General features: G+C 37.2%; 1 protein-coding gene across 1 annotated transcript in view; it reads right to left on the reverse strand.

The window, feature by feature from the left end:
• Positions 1-10,212: 10,212 nt before the first annotated feature.
• LOC139689339 (extracellular sulfatase SULF-1 homolog) overlaps positions 10,213-21,179 on the reverse strand; it is a 289,901-nt gene continuing 278,934 nt past the window's right edge. Inside the window, exon 26 of the mRNA XM_071586423.1 lies at positions 10,213-15,795. Within this exon, the coding sequence (XP_071442524.1) occupies positions 15,608-15,795 (188 nt within the window). The 3' untranslated portion in view covers positions 10,213-15,607. The remainder of the gene's footprint in view (positions 15,796-21,179) is intronic.

Here is a 21,179-nt window from a genome sequence, read left to right on the forward strand (position 1 = left end):
GATGTCTGTGGTAAATTGACTTATTAAGTCCAAATGCCTAAACTGCTGGGGGGAACACTTCTCATGCCTTTGGGAAAATGCAAAAGAAAGGGGTTTATGGTCCGTATAGATGGTGAAGGTTCGTCCTTCCACCATATGCCGGAACTGGAGTACTGCCTTATATACTGCTAACAGTTCTCTGTCATAAGCGCTGTAACGCCTTTCAGCATCACTCAGTTTCTTGGTCCAGAAACCAAGAGGCTGATATCCTTTGGAAGTGAGTTGTTGAAGGATGGCGCCAACCGAAAACTCCAAAGCATCTGTGAAAAGGGCCAGTGGTAAAGACACGTTCGGATGTGCTAAAACGGCACTATTGCATAAAGCCTCTTTGCAGGCTAGGACCGAAGTCTCTAATGCTGGTGTCCAGCTGATTGAGTTCTTGCCGTTTACCTTGCCCGCCAGAAGGTCGCTAAGGGGAGCCTGGCTATTTGCGGCATTGGGGATAAAACGGCAGTAGTAATTTACCATCCCTAAAAATTGCCGTAGCTGGCGTACGGTAGCTGGAAGGGGAAAATCACGCACAGCGTTAACCTTCTCGGTGAGTGGTTTAGTTCCCTCCTCCGACACCGTGCATCCTAGAAACTGTACCTCATTCACACCGAAAACACACTTTGAGGGATTAATAACCACGCCGTGATCCCTCAAGCGGCCAAATATTGTCCGCAGATGCTGCTCATGCTCCATAGGATTACGTGATGCAACAAGGATATCATCTATATATGCATACGCGTAAGGCAATCCCTTTAACACCTCATCTATAAACCTCTGAAAGGTCTGCGCAGCGTTTCGAAGGCCAAATGTCATAAATGGAAACTCAAAAAGGCCGAAAGGCGTTATTATGGCAGTTTTGGGAATATCTGCAGGGTTGACAGGTACTTGGTGGAACGCCCGAACTAAATCAATTTTTGAAAATATGGTACAGCCACATAACCCCTGCGCAAAATCCTCGATATGCGGTACCGGGTAACGATCGGGCACGGTTCTGGAATTCAGTGAGCGGTAGTCGCCACACGGGCGCCACTCGGCGCTCTTCTTCGGCACCAGGTGTAAGGCAGACGACCATGAGCTAGATGACCTCCGAGCAGTACCTGTCTGAAGCATCAGCTCAAATTCCTTCTTGGCAATGGCAAGCTTGTCTGGGGTGAGACGGCGGGGCCTAGAAGAAACCGGAGGGCCAGGGGTGGTCTCTATAAAATGAACCGTGGAGTGCTTGACTCGCCGCGGAGCCCCCGATGGATTTGTTATCTCCGGGAATTCGGCAATAAGGCGGGAATATGGGGAAGCACCACTGACAACTTTCACTTGACTTTTGCTGGGAGAGGCGACGGTGCCCTTAACCGATAGCGTCGTCACATTGTCCACCAAACGTTTACGTGCAATGTCCACAAGGAGACCGAAATGGCGGAGAAAATCGGCCCCTATTATTGGCTGCGGCACATCGGCGACAACAAACTTCCACAAAAATTCTCGCCGGAGGCCAAGGGAAAGGGAGAGAGTGACAGATCCGTATGTGGCGATGGGAGTGTCATTGGCAGCGAAAAGCTGAAGATCCGACTTCCCTCGACGCTCACGGAGCCGCGTGACTGGGTAGAGACAGATATCAGCACCAGTATCTACAAGGAATTTGACGCCGGACGCGGCGTCAACGACAAAAACACGGTTGGATAGCTCTAAACAGTAACCTGCCGCCCTCAGGCACTGCCCGCTTCGTTTCCCGCGTCGTATGAACAGGGAAGGGTACACTTAGTGGCGTTACTCCCCCAACGGCGGTGGTACCAGCAGATGCCTTGGTCTCGCTGGGAATTAATGGAGGACTGGTGACGGGGTGGGGTTCGGCCACGGCTGCGGGAACGGGGATGCGAGTGTGGGCCGCGCTCGTTGGCGAGCGCTGCCACTTGTTGAGAGAGGTTTTCTATCTTCTCCATCATTGCACTAATAACTGGGTCGGGGGCCAATGCGGCAGCGTACGGCGAATGAGTCACCTCCGCTACCTTGTCTGCCAGGGCGGCGAGATCTGTCAAGCTCGTAGACGCCTGGGTGACTAAAATGGCGTGAACGGGACGCGGCAGGCGGCTCAGCCAAATTGTCCGTAAAAAGTCGTCCGGAACGGCTCCGCCAGCCAAAGAGCGAAGATTTCGCAGAAACTGCGACGGTCTGTGGTCACCCATATCCTCATTCCCGAGGAGTTGCATGATCCTTTGCTCCTCGGACGGCGAAACCCGCCGAACCAATTCCTCTCGCAACCGCTTGTACTCGTCCGTTAAGGGAGGGTTGACGATTATGTCCTCGACCTCTTGTGTGTAACGGGTATCGAGATTCGCCACAACCACCCAAAACTTGTCAGTGTCCTCGGTTATGCCCGCGAGGCGAAAATTCCCCTCGAGTTGGGCGAACCAGAGCTGTGGCTTCTCTGGACAAAATGGCGGCACCCGCATGGCCACGTGGTTGACGGCGTGTGTATTTTCGGCCATATTCCCGTGAGGATGCGTGATTAGAGCACTTCAAAATTTAGATAAACGGCGAGCACTGAAAATTTCCGTTTCCACACAATAAATATAAAAACTTTTCGCGCGCAACACTTGAGTCACCTTAGCGATCACGTCGGGGTCACCAATTTGTGGGGGTGCTGGAAATTATTTCAGCGCAGGCGGTGCTAGGAAATACTAATAAAGCACATATAAAGCGTTTGAATGAACAGCAGATTTATTCTGAGTGCTGTGGATAACAGACCAAGGACAACACGGAAAGATATATTGCCAAGGGCCCAACGTGCACAAGAGGGATGAACGCTCGACGGGAGTTGAGACGTGACTGGTCCCGCGTGGGTCAAAATGCTTCCTCCCGGGAGCAGTGCCTAGGGTGACACCTCGCGGCACACCCCTGAATCGCACAAACAAATGAACTGCTACATCAACAAATGAACCGCCACATCGGCCGCCAAATTGTAAATATTGGGCTTATTTACACGGCATAAAAAACACTTCAAGTAAATGTCATGGCAATCCGAGAGAGCTTTTAATGTGATATCACTAAAGCTGGAGCATTTATGGTGATATACACATACACACATCAAATATGCAAATGTGCAAATATCGCAACTACCGACTTTATCTCGTACTTCGAGTCGTGGGTTACTAGAGCCACAGCGCTCTACGGCCAAAGTTGACGCCACCTTGGTAATGAAATCTGAGCAAAGAAACCAGGAGTGAAAAACTAAGATGCTTAGGTATCACCAAGGAGTATTAAAGTAACATTTGGGATCAATGTACTATGTACCATATTGTACGCTATGAACTGACACACCTGGATGAAAAAGAGACAGGGTACATAGACAGAAAATTGTATGAGAAATAAAATCTCCACTGAAACACGAAAAGTAAAAAATTAAGTAACTTTCATCAGACCAAACCATATTAGAAACGCAATTAGGATATACTATTTAGATTATATTTTACTCAAATTGCTTACATGCTGGGTTGAAAAAGATAGAGTGGATACATAAAGAGAATATTTTGGGATACAACAAAATCTCAATTAAAACACGAAAAGTCTAAAATAAGATGCTCCCGTGTGACCAAACCGTATTAGATATGCACTTGGTGACAAGAGGTCATATTGTACGGTATGAACTACACCGCTTGGTTGAATAAGGTAGAGTGGATACATAGAGAGAATATTTTGCGAGACAAAGAATTCTCAGGTAAAATACGAAAAGTTAAAATGCCTTTGTGCGACCTAATTATACATATTAGACACGAACTCGGGAATTATAGACCATATTGTACGCTGTGAACTTGCAAAGGCTTGGCTGAAATAGCTGGAGAGGATATTTAAAGATAAAAATTTGCTAGACATAACTAAATCTGAGATAAAACACGAAAAGTGGAATTTCTAAGATCAAACCTAATGAGATGCAATTGAGGGAATTATTTGACGCGTTTATTGAATGTTGATCATATTTCTTAACTCTGGAAATTAACTTAATCCATTCAATACACTTTCCATTTATATCCGGTTGCCTAAGGCGGCCTTATTGAGCGTTTATTCTATTGAATTACAACAATTTTCGAAACTCTGGTAATTCCATTAACCCATTGAATTCACTTATTTTTCTCGTTTAGCTGCATAAATTGAGGGCTTATTGAACACTTCTATTTGATAATGGCAATATTTTGAAACTTTGGAGATGAAAATATTCCATTTTATTTACTTCATTTTACCGTCTGATAAGGTGGGTAGTGAAACTTTTTACGGAATAGTAAAATTTTTTCCAGATTCTAGAAATGACTTTAACCCATTCTATAGCCTTTAATTTTTCGTATGGTGGGTTTTTCAAGTTTTTGTTGAATTTTGACAATTTGCGAAACTCTGGAAATGATCTCTTTCCATTTATTTGACTCTCATTTTACCTGCTAGCATATGGTAGAGAACATTTTCTCTTAATTTTGACTATTTATTCGAAACTCTGGACAAGAATTTAACTGACTCTGATTTCTTGTATCTTTACATATGGTAGAGTATTGAATGTTTTTATTGAATATTGACAATTTTTCGAAACTTTGGAAACAAATGTTATCATTTCAGTACACTTTAATTTTTCATATTTTTGCATACGGGGGGTTTTGGACGTTCTAATGGAATCATTCCGTTTTTTCAAAACTTTGTATCTATTTAAACCATAAAATGCACTTTCGTCTTTCATCCGGTTGCATTAGGAGGTGAAATTTACATGTTGTTGACTTTTGTAGTTTTTACCCAGAAATGAATTTATTCCATTCATTGCACATTATTTTTTGTCGGGTTGCATTAAAGGGATGTATTGGATGTTTCTATGGAACAATGGCAATTTTTGAACGGTTTTAAAATACACTTTGATTTTGCGTGTGGGGTCATATGGAGGGGTTTTGTACGTGTTTGTTGAATTTTGTTGTTGAAGTTGAAACTTTGGAAATTATTTAAATTCATTGAATTTACTCTTTTTTCATCTGGTTCAATAAGGATACTGACGTTTCTATGAAATAAAGGCAATATTTTGAAACCCTGCAAATTACTTTATGCCATTCAATACAATTTATTTTTCGTCTGGGTTCATAAAAGGGGGAATTGGACGTTTTTATGATGAATTTTGACCTTTTTTCGAAACTCTGGAAATTACTTTAGCCCAATCAATACGCCTTAATCTTTTCTCTGGTTGCATAAAAGGAGGCGGTACTGGACGTTTTCATGAAATAACGGCAATTTTTGAAACCCCAGAAATGACTATGCTCCATTCAATTCAATTTATCTTTTCCTCTGGTTCGTAATTGGAGAGGGTATTGGACGTTTTCATGAAATAACGGCAATTTTTTATACGACCGGGAATGACTATACTCCATTCAATTCACTTTAATTTTTGATCTTATTTTTTAAGGGGAGAGGAGGAATGGCATTTAGGAAATTTTCCAATCGGACCTCTTTTATGGTATTTTAACAATTTTTCGAAACTCAAGAAATGACTTTAATACTTTCAATACACTTTGTTTTCATCTGGTCGCATATGGGGGGTTCATGGAATTTTTAATGGAATAATGACAATATTTCAAAACTCTGGCTTTGAATTTTATCAACTCAAAACACTATTTTTTCGTTTTCGGGTCATTAGGGGGGTAATGGACGTTTTCATGAAATTTGAACAATTTATCGAAACTCTATACATTTTAATTTTTGGCTGGTTGCATAAATGGGAAATTTTGAATGTTATAATGGAACATGACAATTTCTTGAAACCCTAGAAATTAGGTACTTCAATCCATTTCATACACCTCCATTTTATCGTCTGGTTGCATAAGTTATTGAGGGTTTTTATACATTTTTTACGTTTTTTTCAAAACTCTGGAAATTACTATCCCATTCAAATACACCGTAATTTTAACGTCTGTTAGCGTATTGAATATTTTTATGGATTGATGACAAATTTCCGGAACTTTGACAATTTTTCCAAGTTCTAAAAATGACTTCTACCCAATAAATAAACAAACTTAACAACTGGTTATTATCATACTGGTAGTGTACGTTTTAATGGTGTTGCGCAAATATTCAATACCTTGGGAACGAATCAGATCCATTGAGTGCACTTTATTTCCACCTGGCTGCAAAAGACGATATGGGTTACTTTTATGGAATTTTTAGAATATTTATTCAATCTGAAAATGATTTCAATTAAACAAAAACTTTTATCAATTCAGTACCTTATTTTTTGCGAGGATGCACACGAAGATATCTTTGTATTTATGGAATTAAAAAAATTGTCAAGACTCTGAAAATGACTTCATTCTATTCAATACACGTCGATTTTGGGCCTGAATGAATTAGGTATTGGACAAATTCCAAAGAAACTGCAGGAGATGCCGCAAGAGTAACTTTTAACGGAGTCATCCGCTAATATGCATTTCAATGCAACAATTTCAGTGTAAAAATCATTCGCCTTGATCGGGATTAGAACCTGGATCCCACAATGTCCGGTCGAGTGCTTTAGCCTAGCAAGGCGTTCTCTTAATATTGTATTGGACATTTTGATGAAATAATCACAATTTTTGGATATTCTAGAAATATCTTTATTCTATTTAATACGCCTTAATTTTATCGTCTGGTTGCATAACGACGTGGTAATGGGCGTTTTTATGGAATTTTTACAATTTTTCGATACTTAGCAATTAATTTTTGGAAACTCTGGCAATGGCTTTATCCCTTTCAATACAATTTAATCCTTCACCTGGATGAATTATAGGGGGTATTGGACGGTATAGGAATTTAGATAATTTTTCGATTCTCTGGAAATTACTTAAATCCATTCAATAAACCTAAATATTTCGACTGGACGCATAAGGGGGGTATTGGAAACTTCCATGAAATTTTGAAAAATTTTCGGTCATTTAGAAATGACTTTAATCCATTCCTTACACCATAGTTTTATCAACAGGATTCATGAGGGGGATGGAGGAATGGTTTCTACAGTCACATTCATTGGACGTCATACTCAATATGGTCTCCACCAATCACCTCAAATCTGGGTTAGGGTACCATTGCTCTATCCTGGGCCCTCTGGGTGGGAAACCAAGTTGTGGTGCCACAGCCATTCGGGTGCAGCATCATAACTTGCTTCTTTGAATGGGCTTTTATTCAAATCAGCAAGTTATGCTGCCATGCCCTGCATGCACAGATAAGCTTATGGTTGTGAGTTATTTACATTACTTTCCAACCACATTAAGAAAGAGATTGCCAGTTCCTCTTAAGTTACATTCCATATCCTCCGATGGATGCTTAGCTTGAAATGTTTGTAAAAAATTGTCTTCCATCAAGACAAGGCACGAGTTCACATGGGTGCAGTTTCCATCCCGAAAAGAAGTGGAATTGAAACTTGAGTTATTATAACATCCACTGTATTCATCAGATTTGCTACCAAGTGACTTCTTTTCATACTTCAACTTCATCGGAAAACGATTCACTTCAAACAGACACAGGTGCCCGTTTCGAGCAAATTCTACCCTTATGAAGACTTAAAAAAGTTGAAGAAATACTGTATCTAGCTAAAAGGAGCCTATATCAAAAACTAAATAAAATCTACTCGAAATAATGTTTTTCCATTTTTTCCCATAGTGCTATTGATCGTAATTGATTTGAGGGATTTTGGTTTCAAATTGTGATTTCAAATCTACTTATCATACCCAATGCATTATTGAAGGACCGATTAAGCAGTGATGTAATTTGTTACGAGATGAACATATGCAATTTGAGCATTATATTGATGCATATGGTCATATTTCAATGACGCATAATCTAATAGGGCTTTCATTCCGAGCAGTTCGTCTTGTGAACAAAGAAATGGCCAAAATTTACCCCATTCTTTATAACAATCTCACTGTTCGTATGCTCATTTCCATTTACCTGCACTGGAAAGGCTGCAAAATGAACTTCGGCAGTAATAGCCTTTTTTAATCTTAACTTATTCCATACTAACTTTTTTTCAATCACAGCTACGGGCTGTGTCACATCTTCTCAGTTCCCGTATTTTGGCTAATATTTCGATTTGTTTATAAAATCTTACAATTAGGACTCATGAAGCGCAATCTTTGAGCAAATATGGCTTTATTTACACATAGGTATTAATATCAAAATAATATGTGCCCTATTTTATTTAAGTGACAGGAATTCATAATATCTTTTCAGTTCCCGTGTTTTTGCTACAATTTAGATTTGTTTATAAAATCTTCCAATAAGGACTCGTGAAGCGCAATCTTTGAGCAAATGTGGTTTTTTGACTAATAGTTATTAATGTTAAGGGAATATGTGCAATGGTTTCTGTTAAGTGACCGGAATTTATCATATCTTTCCAGTTCCCGTGTTTTTCTTAAAATTTTGATTTGTTTATTAAATCTTCCAAATAAGACTCATTAAGTGCAATCTTTGAGCAATTTTGGCTCTATTGACAAATAGTTATTAATATTAAAATAATGAGTGGCATGTTTTCCGTTAAGTGACAGAAATTTATCATATCTTCTCAGTTCCCGTGTTTTTGCTACTACTTTGATTTGTTTATAAAATCTTCCAATAAGGAATCATGAAGCGCAATCTTTGAGATATGTGGCTTAATTGACACAAAGTTATTAATATTAAAAGAATATGTGCCATGGTTTCCGTTAAGTTACAGGAGTATGTCATATGTTTTCAGTTCCCAGTTTTTGCTACTATTTAGATTTGCTTGTAAAATCTTCCAATAAGGACTCATGCAGCGCATTATTTGAGTAAATTTGGCTTTATTGACATCTTTATATTAAAAGAATATGTGCCATGGTTTCCGTTAAGTTATAGGAGTATATCATTTCTTTTCAGTTCCCGTATTTTTGCTACTATTTTTATTTGATTATAAAATCTTCCAATGAGGCATGATGAATCCAGAGAATGCTTAGAGTGACATTGGCAAAGGAAAAGAAACTTGTGGTGGCGCAAGGAGAGCAGACGGAACGTACGGCGGAATTTATTTGTTCCTAGTTGCGGAAGGTACTACCAGGGGGACACGGCGTCGGTACGACCGAAACAGGTGGACGTCGGGCGAGAGAACTGGTCTGCCACGAATGAAGAAACAAGCAGTATGATCGCCCTCTGTACATCCGTTTTGTTAATAAACCCTTTGAGTTTAACGCTCGAGTGTTGATTTTTTCTAACGTCCACTAGCGTAGAAGGATACCCCTTCAAACTCATCTCTGCAGTTGATCTGCAAATTGCAGGTCCCCATTATTAGGTTACCTCTCGACATTTTGCATACGACTGGCTAAATGTACCTCCAGTATTCTTATTTCAGGCCGAAAGGGAAAGTGCAATTACAAGCCAATGGGGTGATGAAAATTTATCCACAAATACATGAAAAAAAGTGAGACAAAATGAAGCTCCACAAGTTTTTTATTTCTATCACATATAACAAATTTTTTAATTTACTACTTTATTAGTCTCCAAAAATATGTTTTTTTAGCCCTAACATGTAATAACTAAATAGGGTGGCAGTACCTACGTTAGAGATGAGGAAATTGTACAGTGAAAGAAAAGAGCTCCCAAACATTTAATGCCAAGAACAGAGGAATACAATCAGCAGGAAGATAACATATCACACTAGTGCTGTGTATAAACAGAAGTTTGCATTAAATTACTTCAACAATAACGTTTTAATATAAGGTTATGGATGTCTTATTTAAATTGCCAGATGATGAATAGGTTTTTAATTCACAGCTTGCATTACCATGCCAACCTGGCATACCTATTGTTCTATATTATGTTGTTCCCTTGAATGTCTCGAGGCATTCAATAAATATTAAAATTTGCAATCTACAGGAACAAAACAACCAGGAAGCCTTCATGGTTTAAGGCATTCATCATATCATTTATTTTTTGGAGTTAAATATAGGGTTCAAAGCATGAAGAAAACAAATATGAAGGGGTATTTTCCAATGCATTGGAAACCGAGCAAAATTGAAATCAACACTGAAAAAAATTAGAAGCTTATTAATAGGAGCATTAAGCCTCGCTTTTCTCATTACTCTTTGGAATTACATCACAATTTTAATTGCCGAATCATTTTAACACACGGGACATCAAACAGAGATTTGCAAGGTCATTGGTCTTAAGTATTTTTTATTACTTTAGATTAAAAAATGTGAACTTTTAAGCTCCTGCTCATAAGCTATCCAAATTAGGCAAAGGAAGAGCTCTAGAGTACAAAAAGTTGAAACTTAAATACAGCTGGGTCCTTCCTAAGTTCCTATCAATGAACTAAAATGTTAGGTAAGACTCACCACCATTGACACAGAACTGTGTGCAGGCAGACTGTCACAAGGACATTGCTTCATCAACAAAAAAGTTTTCATTCTGCCCACAGGTCACAAGGTTTCACCACAACATATGATGTATCCAATCAATACATTATTCACGTGAAATTAAATTTTTGATAATCATAGTGATTTCAGCAATAAAAATTCATCATAGAACATTTGTCCATGGCCTTTGGTATGAAAATAAAATTGACATTACACCATTTGTCTAATTTTTGCTATGTAGTCAGGTAGGTCCATACCTCTTACTTAAAAGTATGTTGAGGTCCACAGCAAATTTACAAAATGCTCCACAGCACTTACCACGTACACTATATCTGCCCAAATAAAAGCATGCCTATTATACTTTTAAAAATCTTTTATGCATTTGCACATCACTACCCCTTTGTTGAATATTCCTACACTTGGGTTTACATGGAATTACATCACAATTTTTGTGCTGCTGGTTACTGCAAGGTTAGGTTACTGCAACTTTTCCATCTGGTCCAAATATGACATGGAAAAAGGCCCATAATTTCAATATTTTTTAGGCCTGGTGAATGCATTAATGTCATGGATTTAAGTACATATTTACCAAAATGGCAGCTTTACTAAATACCTAAAGTAAACTGTAATACACCGTCTTGTGAAAGAGGAATCACCACTAGCCCTTGATTCCAAGGGAATTTGTACGTCTGAACATTTCATTACATTCATACATATGCTTACTAGTCTTACCCACATATTTCATTGTAACAATATTATAGCAGTACTTTCTTGACCTCTCCAACCAAAATTTTAACATTTGCTCCTTCACTTCAAGAAACCACTCTAGTGCCATCAAATGGTAATCATTTACCATTGCACCATGTAAGCACGTATTTAAATAGGAAATCTTAATCTGCTATAGTAATTTCAACTATTTATTCCTAATTTCACATTTGAATTTCCTACCAAAATGTAGTGCACTTATACTTTTTCCCCAAAAGAAATAGATCAAGAGTGGAAAGAATATTCGAGATAGTTGCAGGAGAAAAGTATCTTTTTTTTAATCTGTCAAGAGATAAATTTCAGTGACATCCTAGAGTGCTGTATAGAAGCTTTGTGGATGAAGATGTTAATTAGGACCCACACTATGTGGCCTTCAGAAGTTTTGCTTTGTCATATTTGACAAAATAATCTCACACAACAGGATGCAAGATATAAAATGTGGTTGTAGCTTTTGAGTTTATTTACAAACTGTGATTTTCCTACCTCAAGTATAATGCCAAAAGAAGGTAAGACAATGACAATATTCAGAAGAAGACTTGGAGAAAGCAGTTTCAGATACACATTAAAAAAATACTTTGGTGAAAGCCAGGCTTTATCACTCAAAAGTGAGGAGGAATATATAGTAACAAACCTCTCCAATTGAGATTTTGGTGTACAAACTCAAAAAAGTTGTCTTTCCAAAGTAGCTGTACGGCAGAAGTATTTGGATCAAACCATATGCAGGTGAGAGGAGTGAAGTTCCTTAATTGGCACCAAGAATTGACGACCAGGTTTTGACAATGTGTACAGAAGAGCAAGGCATTGGAGAAATGATTAAAAATTATTCCTAGAGCTTAGGGGAGTCTCTAGATGGTGTGCCTCAAAACAATATCACAATTTATACTTTATAAGAATAATCCAAGTTCTTTGGATGGCCAAGGTGATTGAAGGTGAACCAATCCAGATTAAATTTGGAAGGAACTATTTCAAAACCTATAGGAATGTTGTGATGACATGCTTAGGAGACTGTTGATGCTCCACGAGTGATTTATCTGATCACCACACTTGGATCAAAGGATGGCATTTACTCATTTAAAAAAAAATAAAATTTTAAACAGTCACGGAAACAAGCCAAACCAGATACTGCGCCAATGTTATGGGATGATAATTTAAACATTAATTCACCAACCTCAAGGAAGCCAGATTATAACTAGCCCTGGGGAGAGCATATTTGGCAAATGTTGATAAGAAGAGGCAAATGATGTGATTTCATTTGAGGTAAATCCATTTACAGAAACTGAAAATTACCCATTTTCAGTAAAGATATGATCCAGCAGATTTAGAGCATGCAAAAGAAACTTATGTGAAATCCAATTTTGTTTTTGGGACCCCTCCTAAAGAAAAAAATGAGATATTCTGGTCTCTTTAGCATAAAAGTCAGGTGAAAAATAGCAAAGAAGCCTATGAAGTAAAAGTTCTCAGAAAGTAAAAAGCAGAAAGGACACTTCCTTCATCTTTCCATGAACCGATGATACTTATGAAGTGAAATCAAACTATTACAATAGAAGAACCTATGATGGAATCACTTAAGCCTACAAGGTGCATGGAACTCTACTGGAGTTATATTACGGAACTAACAAGAATTGTTCTATGTTAGTAGAACAGATGTTGGTTAAAAGTTACATGCTTAGCATTCGACCACCCAATGCGCTCAGTATAGTTTTCATAAAATTTGTAAGATCTATAAAGCTATTTTGATTACATTTCACAACTATTTCTAGTTTTGTAGAAGATTTAATTTGTGCTATGTTTACATTTTTGTTCATCACTTTTGTCCAAGTTTGGCTGACAGTGACACTGACAGCAAATATCATATTAATGTGCAATACAAAAATTGTACTTACTTTTGATTTATATATTTCCAGGGATTTCAAAGTGTTTGCATCTTTGTTAATACATGTTTCCCTAATTCCTGGAGATCATTCATTAGAATTATCCGAAATCTCGATTTACTGTTAATTGAAAGACTTTGTTTAAAAGACATTTAAACACACTTTCTTCTATACCTTCCAAACTTCAATTTTTGCCCAAAAGAAATTTTTTCATAATAATAGCCAATATTATGGAATCAATCATATTGTTTTTTCATAGTGTTCCTAATAATTTGATTTGATTTAAAGTAATTATTCTTAAATTTACAATACTTATTTTCATTTATAAAAATCATTGTAATGATTTAGTCCCAACTCTGATCTATATTCTGTGTTACATGAAATTGGAAATTTAAAACAAATTTATTGGAAAAATAAAACATCTAGCAAAACCTTTTGGATTAGAAAGATTGTACGAACATTTTTTGATAATTATTACGCAAATATTAGCAATGAATTACTTTGAAAAACTTTAAAAAAAGCAGTTAGCAAATTTTTTAATCAGAGTTTTCAAAAGTTCCTACAGCTACAGCAGAGTAAACTTGCATGTAAAATCAATCTAAATCAATGCAGGGATTGAGGACTTTCAGTTTGATATTGACTCAAAACCTTCAGTTTAATTCAGAGACTAAGGTGAGTAACTTGAACCAATGAGCAACATTGACAAAGTGGTGACATTGGCTCACCCTTCTAGTATACAACCACAGGAGATGATGTATCTAAAATCCATAATGATCCTTGATCATAAAGCTCATGCCTATCTGCCCATGATAGTGTTCACAATGAAATTTAAATGGCAGATAACTCTCTCTGTTAAACAATCCTTTCATAAACATTGATATATCACCAAATTTTAAAAAATACTTTAATAACTACTTCTTGGGGAGGCCAGGGGGTAGAGCAGAAGGCTAATGACCAGAGGGCCTGGGTACAATTCTAGGTGATGCCTGAGGGAACCCTAAGATTCAACCAGGCTGTGTGATGTTTCAGTGCTTTCAGATCTTTGGGCTTAGTGCTCTACCCTCACCCTTCAAACCAGACTTTCTGGTTGATAACTGTGGTTGGTTTAAATACTTCTTGAATAACCAATGCTATTAGTTTCATTCAATTTTAAGACACATCAGTGTGTCAGTAAATCTCCTGTAAATTCCAGGTTACTTAAAAGTTATCATAAGCTACACATTCAAAGAAGCAAACGGTTTATGAAAAGCAAGGGCATATGATATAATAAAAATTAATTAAGGTTTAATTTCCAAAATATATTCACGTATACCTGACGCTACGTTAACATGAAATACATAGACAAACCCCAGCATTGTGCATTAAGTTATTAATCCGTGAGAAACCAGCACTTGAAGGATCATTTCAAAAATCATTATGCAACTATAGCCCTTCGATACCCTTTGATTCTAACCACAATGCAGCCAAGAACCTAATTTAGTTTCTGGTAATAATAACTGGGGAAACTTAAATTTGGGCAGATACGGCAGCTAAAATTTCTTACATAGTTGACTATGTTATTGTGTGCAGTTTTATCACATACCTTTGCAAGAAAATAAAGACTCCTGTTTTTTATTTCTGACTAAAACATGCTTGCAAACAGTCACTCCCATGATATGGTACTTCACAAATACAAAAGCTACAGCTAAGTTCTTGACTGCAAAAGCTTCTGCAAAATCAGAAGACAAATGAATCACAAGCATCTATGCACACACATCACACACTGAAAGCTTCATTCCTGACCTTCAATCTCACAGCAAGGAGCCACACATATTTCTCCTCTCACCTTGTGTCTTCCATCTAAACAATATGTGACAACAGGGGGAGAGTGCCACCAAATCAAAAAGTTGTTACTGCACACCAGCAACTAATGAGTGATGCACCACATATCTGTTCCACACACTACATGATGCATTTCCTACATGCATATCTGATGCAGAAGGAACTCTTGCTTTGACCTTACACTGCTTTTAACAGTTTGCCATTTACCTGTGTTTGAAGATCATATCTTCTATATTGATCAGAACAGGTGAATAATGACCATAAATAAATACACATACCATTGCCCTACAACCTGAAAAACATATATGCACTCCTCATAGCACTCGGTAGTAGGTTTTCAACAACCAGGGATATCTCAAAGAGAGTTCTTTCCCAAATTAATTCATAGCCTTCTAAGCAAGAGAAAAAGATTTTGAACAAGGAAATCGACTAGTGGAAAGAGTGAGATAGAGCACTTCCCTACTGACTTTCTTATTAGTAAAAAAATCACATTTCCTTGCCATAATATTCATTTATATAAAATTATATCACTGCTATTTTATACTGGAGAATTGAAAATACACTGGAGAGTAGCAATCAATGCATTTAGTTCATATTAAGTTTAAGAATACACTTCCATCCACTCTTAAACTTTGACGAGCTTCCAAAAGCCTTTCCCTAGCATCTTCAATGCCAAGGCCTTTCATCACTATTGAGTGACCTAAAGAAAAATGGGGCTTGGTAGGAGTTCGTATCATACACTTCGCACTCTCCTGCCAACCCCATCATTCACCCAGCAGGTTCAGCAAGTGATTTCTGGAGCAGTGCATGGCCCAGCGGGACTACCGACTGGTAATGTCTCCTCCTGCCTCCTTTAATCGCACGAGTGCCATCAACACTACTGTCGATAGCGTCTTCTCCTCTGTCTCCCATGCCTCCATTGTTTCTTCTTCCATGCCTTACGGTTCCTCCAAGGCCTAGCATAAAATAAAATCATTTGAAAAGCACATTTTCTCCAGCTGGTTCAGCACCAAAAGGCCAGTTACAGTCTAGGACATGTTAAAAGGGCCTTTAATCAGAAAGCAATTCTACTTCTGGCCATGGATAATCACTAAGGTAATTTCAGCTAGATTACACAATCAATAATTTTAGAAGTAAGTTAGGATTGCAAATATTAGCATGGCATTATACAAGAAAGAGAAAGTTCACAGCATTAATAGACATATTATGTCTTTATTGCAGTTGAAGATGTTGTCTTTCAAAAATTAATGAAATAAGGGTTACTTATTGTAATCACTGTACATAGTTGATACAAAATTTTAAGAATAATGCAGTTAACTGCTCCCACAGCTTCATCACAAATAAATACCGAAAAAGGCATGCTACACCAACAAAAATAAGTATTTTGATGTTAGTGATGTCATCCTTCTGTAACTTGTTGTTTCATATGGATGAGAGTACTTACTAAGGTGACAACAACTATAATTTGCAACTACAACCTGGACTTAAATAAAGGATTTCCCAATCAAATAATCAATCACCCTAAGATCACAGGTGAATATTTTCATGATTTAACATGGATGACCAAAACACCACGACAGGAAAGCATCCAGTACAGATTACTTCCATACACCCATTTCAGTGTATTAACAGAAGTAATTTATAAATAACTTACAAAAAGACTATCAAATAAAAAGGGGAAGTGAATAGAAATTTAAAAATAATTTACGATATCAGCAATCACTTACATGACAGAGCAAGAAGTGCCCAGTGTGTAGGGTAAATGAACATGATGAGTACAGAGGAACCTTGTGAGGAAAATTGTAATATGAAAAGCAGGCACATTATGAGAATCTCAATGCCTTTACAAGCAATGTCCAAGGTCAGTTTTTGACATGGATTCAACAAATAATAAATTGAAACTAGCACAGACTAAATCAAATGGATTCACAAAGTTGACTAATTTTATGAGTGATTCAGATCTGTGTAACAAAAGGAAAATGACTACGGAACCAGGTTGGTTAAGGTACCAGTATTTGGCTCTTTAGGGGAAAATATCACTTAGCGTACCACATATTTCAAAATTAAGTTCCATAATGTAGAGCTTAAGGCTTAAACCTAACTAATTTGCCTACATGGAAAACAACTTTGCACAAAAACCTTCATTTTCACAAAAACTTTCATTTTGGTTTTTGCAGATCCTTTTGCAATATGATTTTGTGTGTAATTAAGTTGTCCATTTTTAAAACTTCAATATACAATAGTTGACCACTTTTCTTCCAAAAGTATTTAAATGATAATAAATCAAGGACTTTTAAATGATAGATTATATTTCATAGAAAATAAGGAAAAAATGAATGGATAATTTGAACACAAAAATTCTCAAATAATAACATAAATATACTTCTTCTGCTCAATCTGAGGATGTCTCATCAGAATCATTTCCACCTTTGCTAACATCAAACCAGTAAGTGGAAGAATCTGATACACCCTTTACATCAATTTGACCCCATAATCTAGATAGAAAGGGACCCGACATCCTTGGAAAATGAATCAGACTTTGAATGAGGGGGACAATATTTACTGTGGAAACCCTGAGTGTATAGAGATGGATACCCTAAAAGCTCAAGCTCTCAAGGTAGCCCCCGTTATGGGCTTTACAGACATATTTAAATGTTTATGAAACTAAAATTAGTAAACTGCATTATCAATGGCTTTACTAAACATCAATTGGTGTAATTTGGAGAGCCTTTGGTTAGATAAATGATGCATCTACAACAAAACAAAATTATTTATAAATTAAACCAATAATTAACAATTTGCCACCCAAGTCAATTACTGTAAACTATTAATTATCATGATTAAGTAAAAGGACCACCCTCCATACTTTTGTACATTAATGACCTCCCAGGTAGACTAAATCCCTTGCCTGGCATACTCCCAGTGCTTTATGCCAATGACACCAATGTTTTAGTGTCAGCCTCTTCCATCAATGGCCCGCTGTTTCAGTCAATCAATGCTTCACTTCTGCTAGATGAGTGATGCAAGCATAACTCCCTCTCCCTCAATATGGGTAAATCAAGCTCAGTATATGTTACTAACAAAAATAAGCCAAAAGCTAGCATCAACATCAATATTGATGGAAAATTGATTCCACAAAATACAAGTTATCACTTCCTGGGCATTGAAATAGATAGTAAATTATCTTGGGATGATCATATTAATAAGTTATGCTATAAATTAAGCTCCATTTGTATTCTCATCAGAGTGATCAGGCACACCATTAGTAATGTCCTCTCAGCTGTGCATTATGGTTATTTCTATGCACATTGTCATTTCATACAGTGATATTTTCTGGAGTTCCTCACCATAAGCCAGGACAATATTGAAAATACAAAAAGTGCAGCATCCCATTCTACAGCAGCAATGAATATCATCATACTTATTATACCAGAACCTCAGAAAATCTGCAACAATCATTTGCAAGAAATAAAAATGCAGAACTTGGGCCTAAAATTATGAGCCTCATTCTTTTTAATAATTTACCTGACAATTTGAGGAATCTCAATAAAATGTCACTATTTAAAAAAAACTTTTCATATATCTGTAAAGCATATGTTTCACTCTGCCAATGAATATCTGCAACTGCATATTTTCTTTGATCTGTTCTAAATTTGTACAGCAAATCCTTGGATAAAAATAAATTGATTGATCTGAACTTACTAATTTTAGAAAGAAAAAAGATACCAAATAGAATTGAAATCACAAAATGTACTTGAATCATGAACATTTGACATGCTATGTCCAATTAAACACCTTTCAAACATGTTTGTAGACCAACTACTCCTAACTTGCAGGAAAATTTTTAAAACCATATGATGAACATGCATGTTACCTGCATTAGTCAGCCATCTTGGAGCAGGATATGGATCATATACAGGTAGTGTGTTTGTATCTTGACACAAGATGCCTGTCACTAATAACAATTATAATAATGTACATTGATTGCTTCGCCAATATTTTATGGAATGGATTTCGACAAGAATAAGACAAAATCATCCGCACAATACCACCATATTGCTGGTGTATAGGACATACTTTTTTCCCTTCAAAATATGGCTCAAATATGGGATGCATCTTACGGGACACCATAGGCTTCGACTGCACGAAGAACAATTTAATTTTTTTCCATACAGCAAAACTATTAGACCTTAGTATGCTTTTGTCTAAAAAAGCCTCATCAATTTTTTTGGAAATTGTACTGCAATCTGTAATAAGATCGCCTCTTTCATCTTGAAAAAAAAGGGAATTTCTACATGGTTTTCTGTCAAATGATCTTTCCTAAATCCACAGCTTAGTTCAAAAGCAGAATGCAAGTAATTGTGCAGACTTGACAAGATTCAAGAAAAGGAGGACACACATATGGAAACAGTATACATAATATTTGTTAATTCCAGTGAAAAGAATAGAAAAGGGATAAGAAACAGTGGGAACTGTTAATTTTCTTCAAGAATAAACTCATTCTATTCTCTTTGGGCTGTAGTTCCATCCTCATAAACGATCACCGGAACAGGAACAATTGGCAATTGATTTGGGTAATACCACTCCACAGTGATACTTTTTACTCACTTGGGCAATTTCTTCCTTTTTGTGGCTGCCACCAGGTCTGCCTGGCCAATTGCAACGGAGGAGGAAGCAGAGGGGTCTGCAAGCGGAGGAACGGAAACTATGTTAGCAGAGTTTCCGAAGCCTGGTCCAAATCATTTGCACATACACATAAACAAAAAAGCATTTCCCAAGCAGAAAGAGCAGAGAAGCAGGGATGTGTGTAAAACTAATAAGACGTGTGAAGATCACTTTGAGATACAAAGGCCAGCAGGTGCACTTTGGCAGGATGTGTCACCACTACTGGATCCATTCTGCAGGGGCATGTTGCGCTCATACCATTAAAAGAACGCATATTTCCTCTCCATTGCTGAAATATGATCTCCACCACAACCATGAGTCACAACAGATATATATATATTAATGATTATCAGCATGTGTGACAATTAAGCACTTGACTATTTTTAGAGGTAAGGGTAGCATTATGTGCTGCAACTCATGGCTCCTAAGATTCCAGTTAGTATTGCATATCAGCAGTTGAGGAGAACTGTATTCACTCGTCACGGCATGAGGAAATGCGCACCATACCAATACCCACCTGCAGCATGGATCCAGGAGTGATACTCTACCCTTGGCCAGGCATCAACTTGGTGCCTCACCACATGAAAAGTGACAGCACTCAATTGTTTGTCTTTGAAGTGCCAGTGCATAAGGAATCATCAGTGAATCAAAGTATAAGCAATAATAATAAAACCATTTTTCTTCAACTGAGGAAAAATATTTTACTCCACTAATGTGAGCATGATGTTCTGTAGCATACATTAAAACTCACACAAGTTCACTCTTGGAGCTTACAAATGTAAGTGGAAAAATCTGTAAATGCGAGAAATATGGAGAATGAGACATATCAAACACCAAAGTGTGAGTATTGATTTTCAAATGCCTAATTATTCAACATTCAATCACCTAATGGGTAAACATTCCATTTGCTATCCACCAAGAAGCATCCCCACACTTCCTAATGTTAATCACTCATTACATTTATTCAAGAAAAAAAATTTCCTGAAACAAAAATTATTTGTCCAAGGAACTTATAAAACTCTACTTCTTAAAAGAAAGATGGAATTCGAAAACAAAAAAAAAACAGAAAAATGGACCCTTGATGATGGTTGGAAAGTTATTATGTAGTGTAACCTTGAATTTATCCTTTTAACGGGACCAATGGAGAAAAACTGAAGGTAGTTTGAAAGGTTCTCAGAATTACAACCAGATATCAAAAATAGTGCAATGAGTTTTTATGCCAAGTAATAGGTAATCCTTCATGAGTGAACACATAACCCGTCAGTGCTCCGGAAAGAGATCTATGGTGAGTACGTCTCTCTCAGTTATCGTTCCCATATAGTGATTTGTGAGGTTGAAAAAAATTGAGATTCAAGCAGTGATTAAATACTTAGTAAAGAAAAGTATGAAACCAAAGAAAATTCATGCCAACTATCAGAATACTCTGAGGAACTGCTCCTTCATATTCAACAGCAGCCAAGGGGACAAAACAAGTTTAAGTTTGCTTAGGAAAACTTAGATGATGATCTGTGTAGTGATTGGCCAAAATGTGCCCCAAGTTATCGCAAAGTGAATAAAATGGTCATAGAGAATCGCTAACTGGAAGTGCAACAAATCAAAAAAGCTGTAGGGATGACATCTGAGCAGGCATTTTACATTTTAACTCTCAAATTGAATACGAAAAAATTATCTGCCA

This window comes from Hetaerina americana, unplaced genomic scaffold (assembly GCF_022747635.1).
Source record: "Hetaerina americana unplaced genomic scaffold, ioHetAmer1.1.p SCAF_22, whole genome shotgun sequence".
Classification (NCBI taxonomy): Eukaryota; Metazoa; Arthropoda; class Insecta; order Odonata; family Calopterygidae; genus Hetaerina; species Hetaerina americana.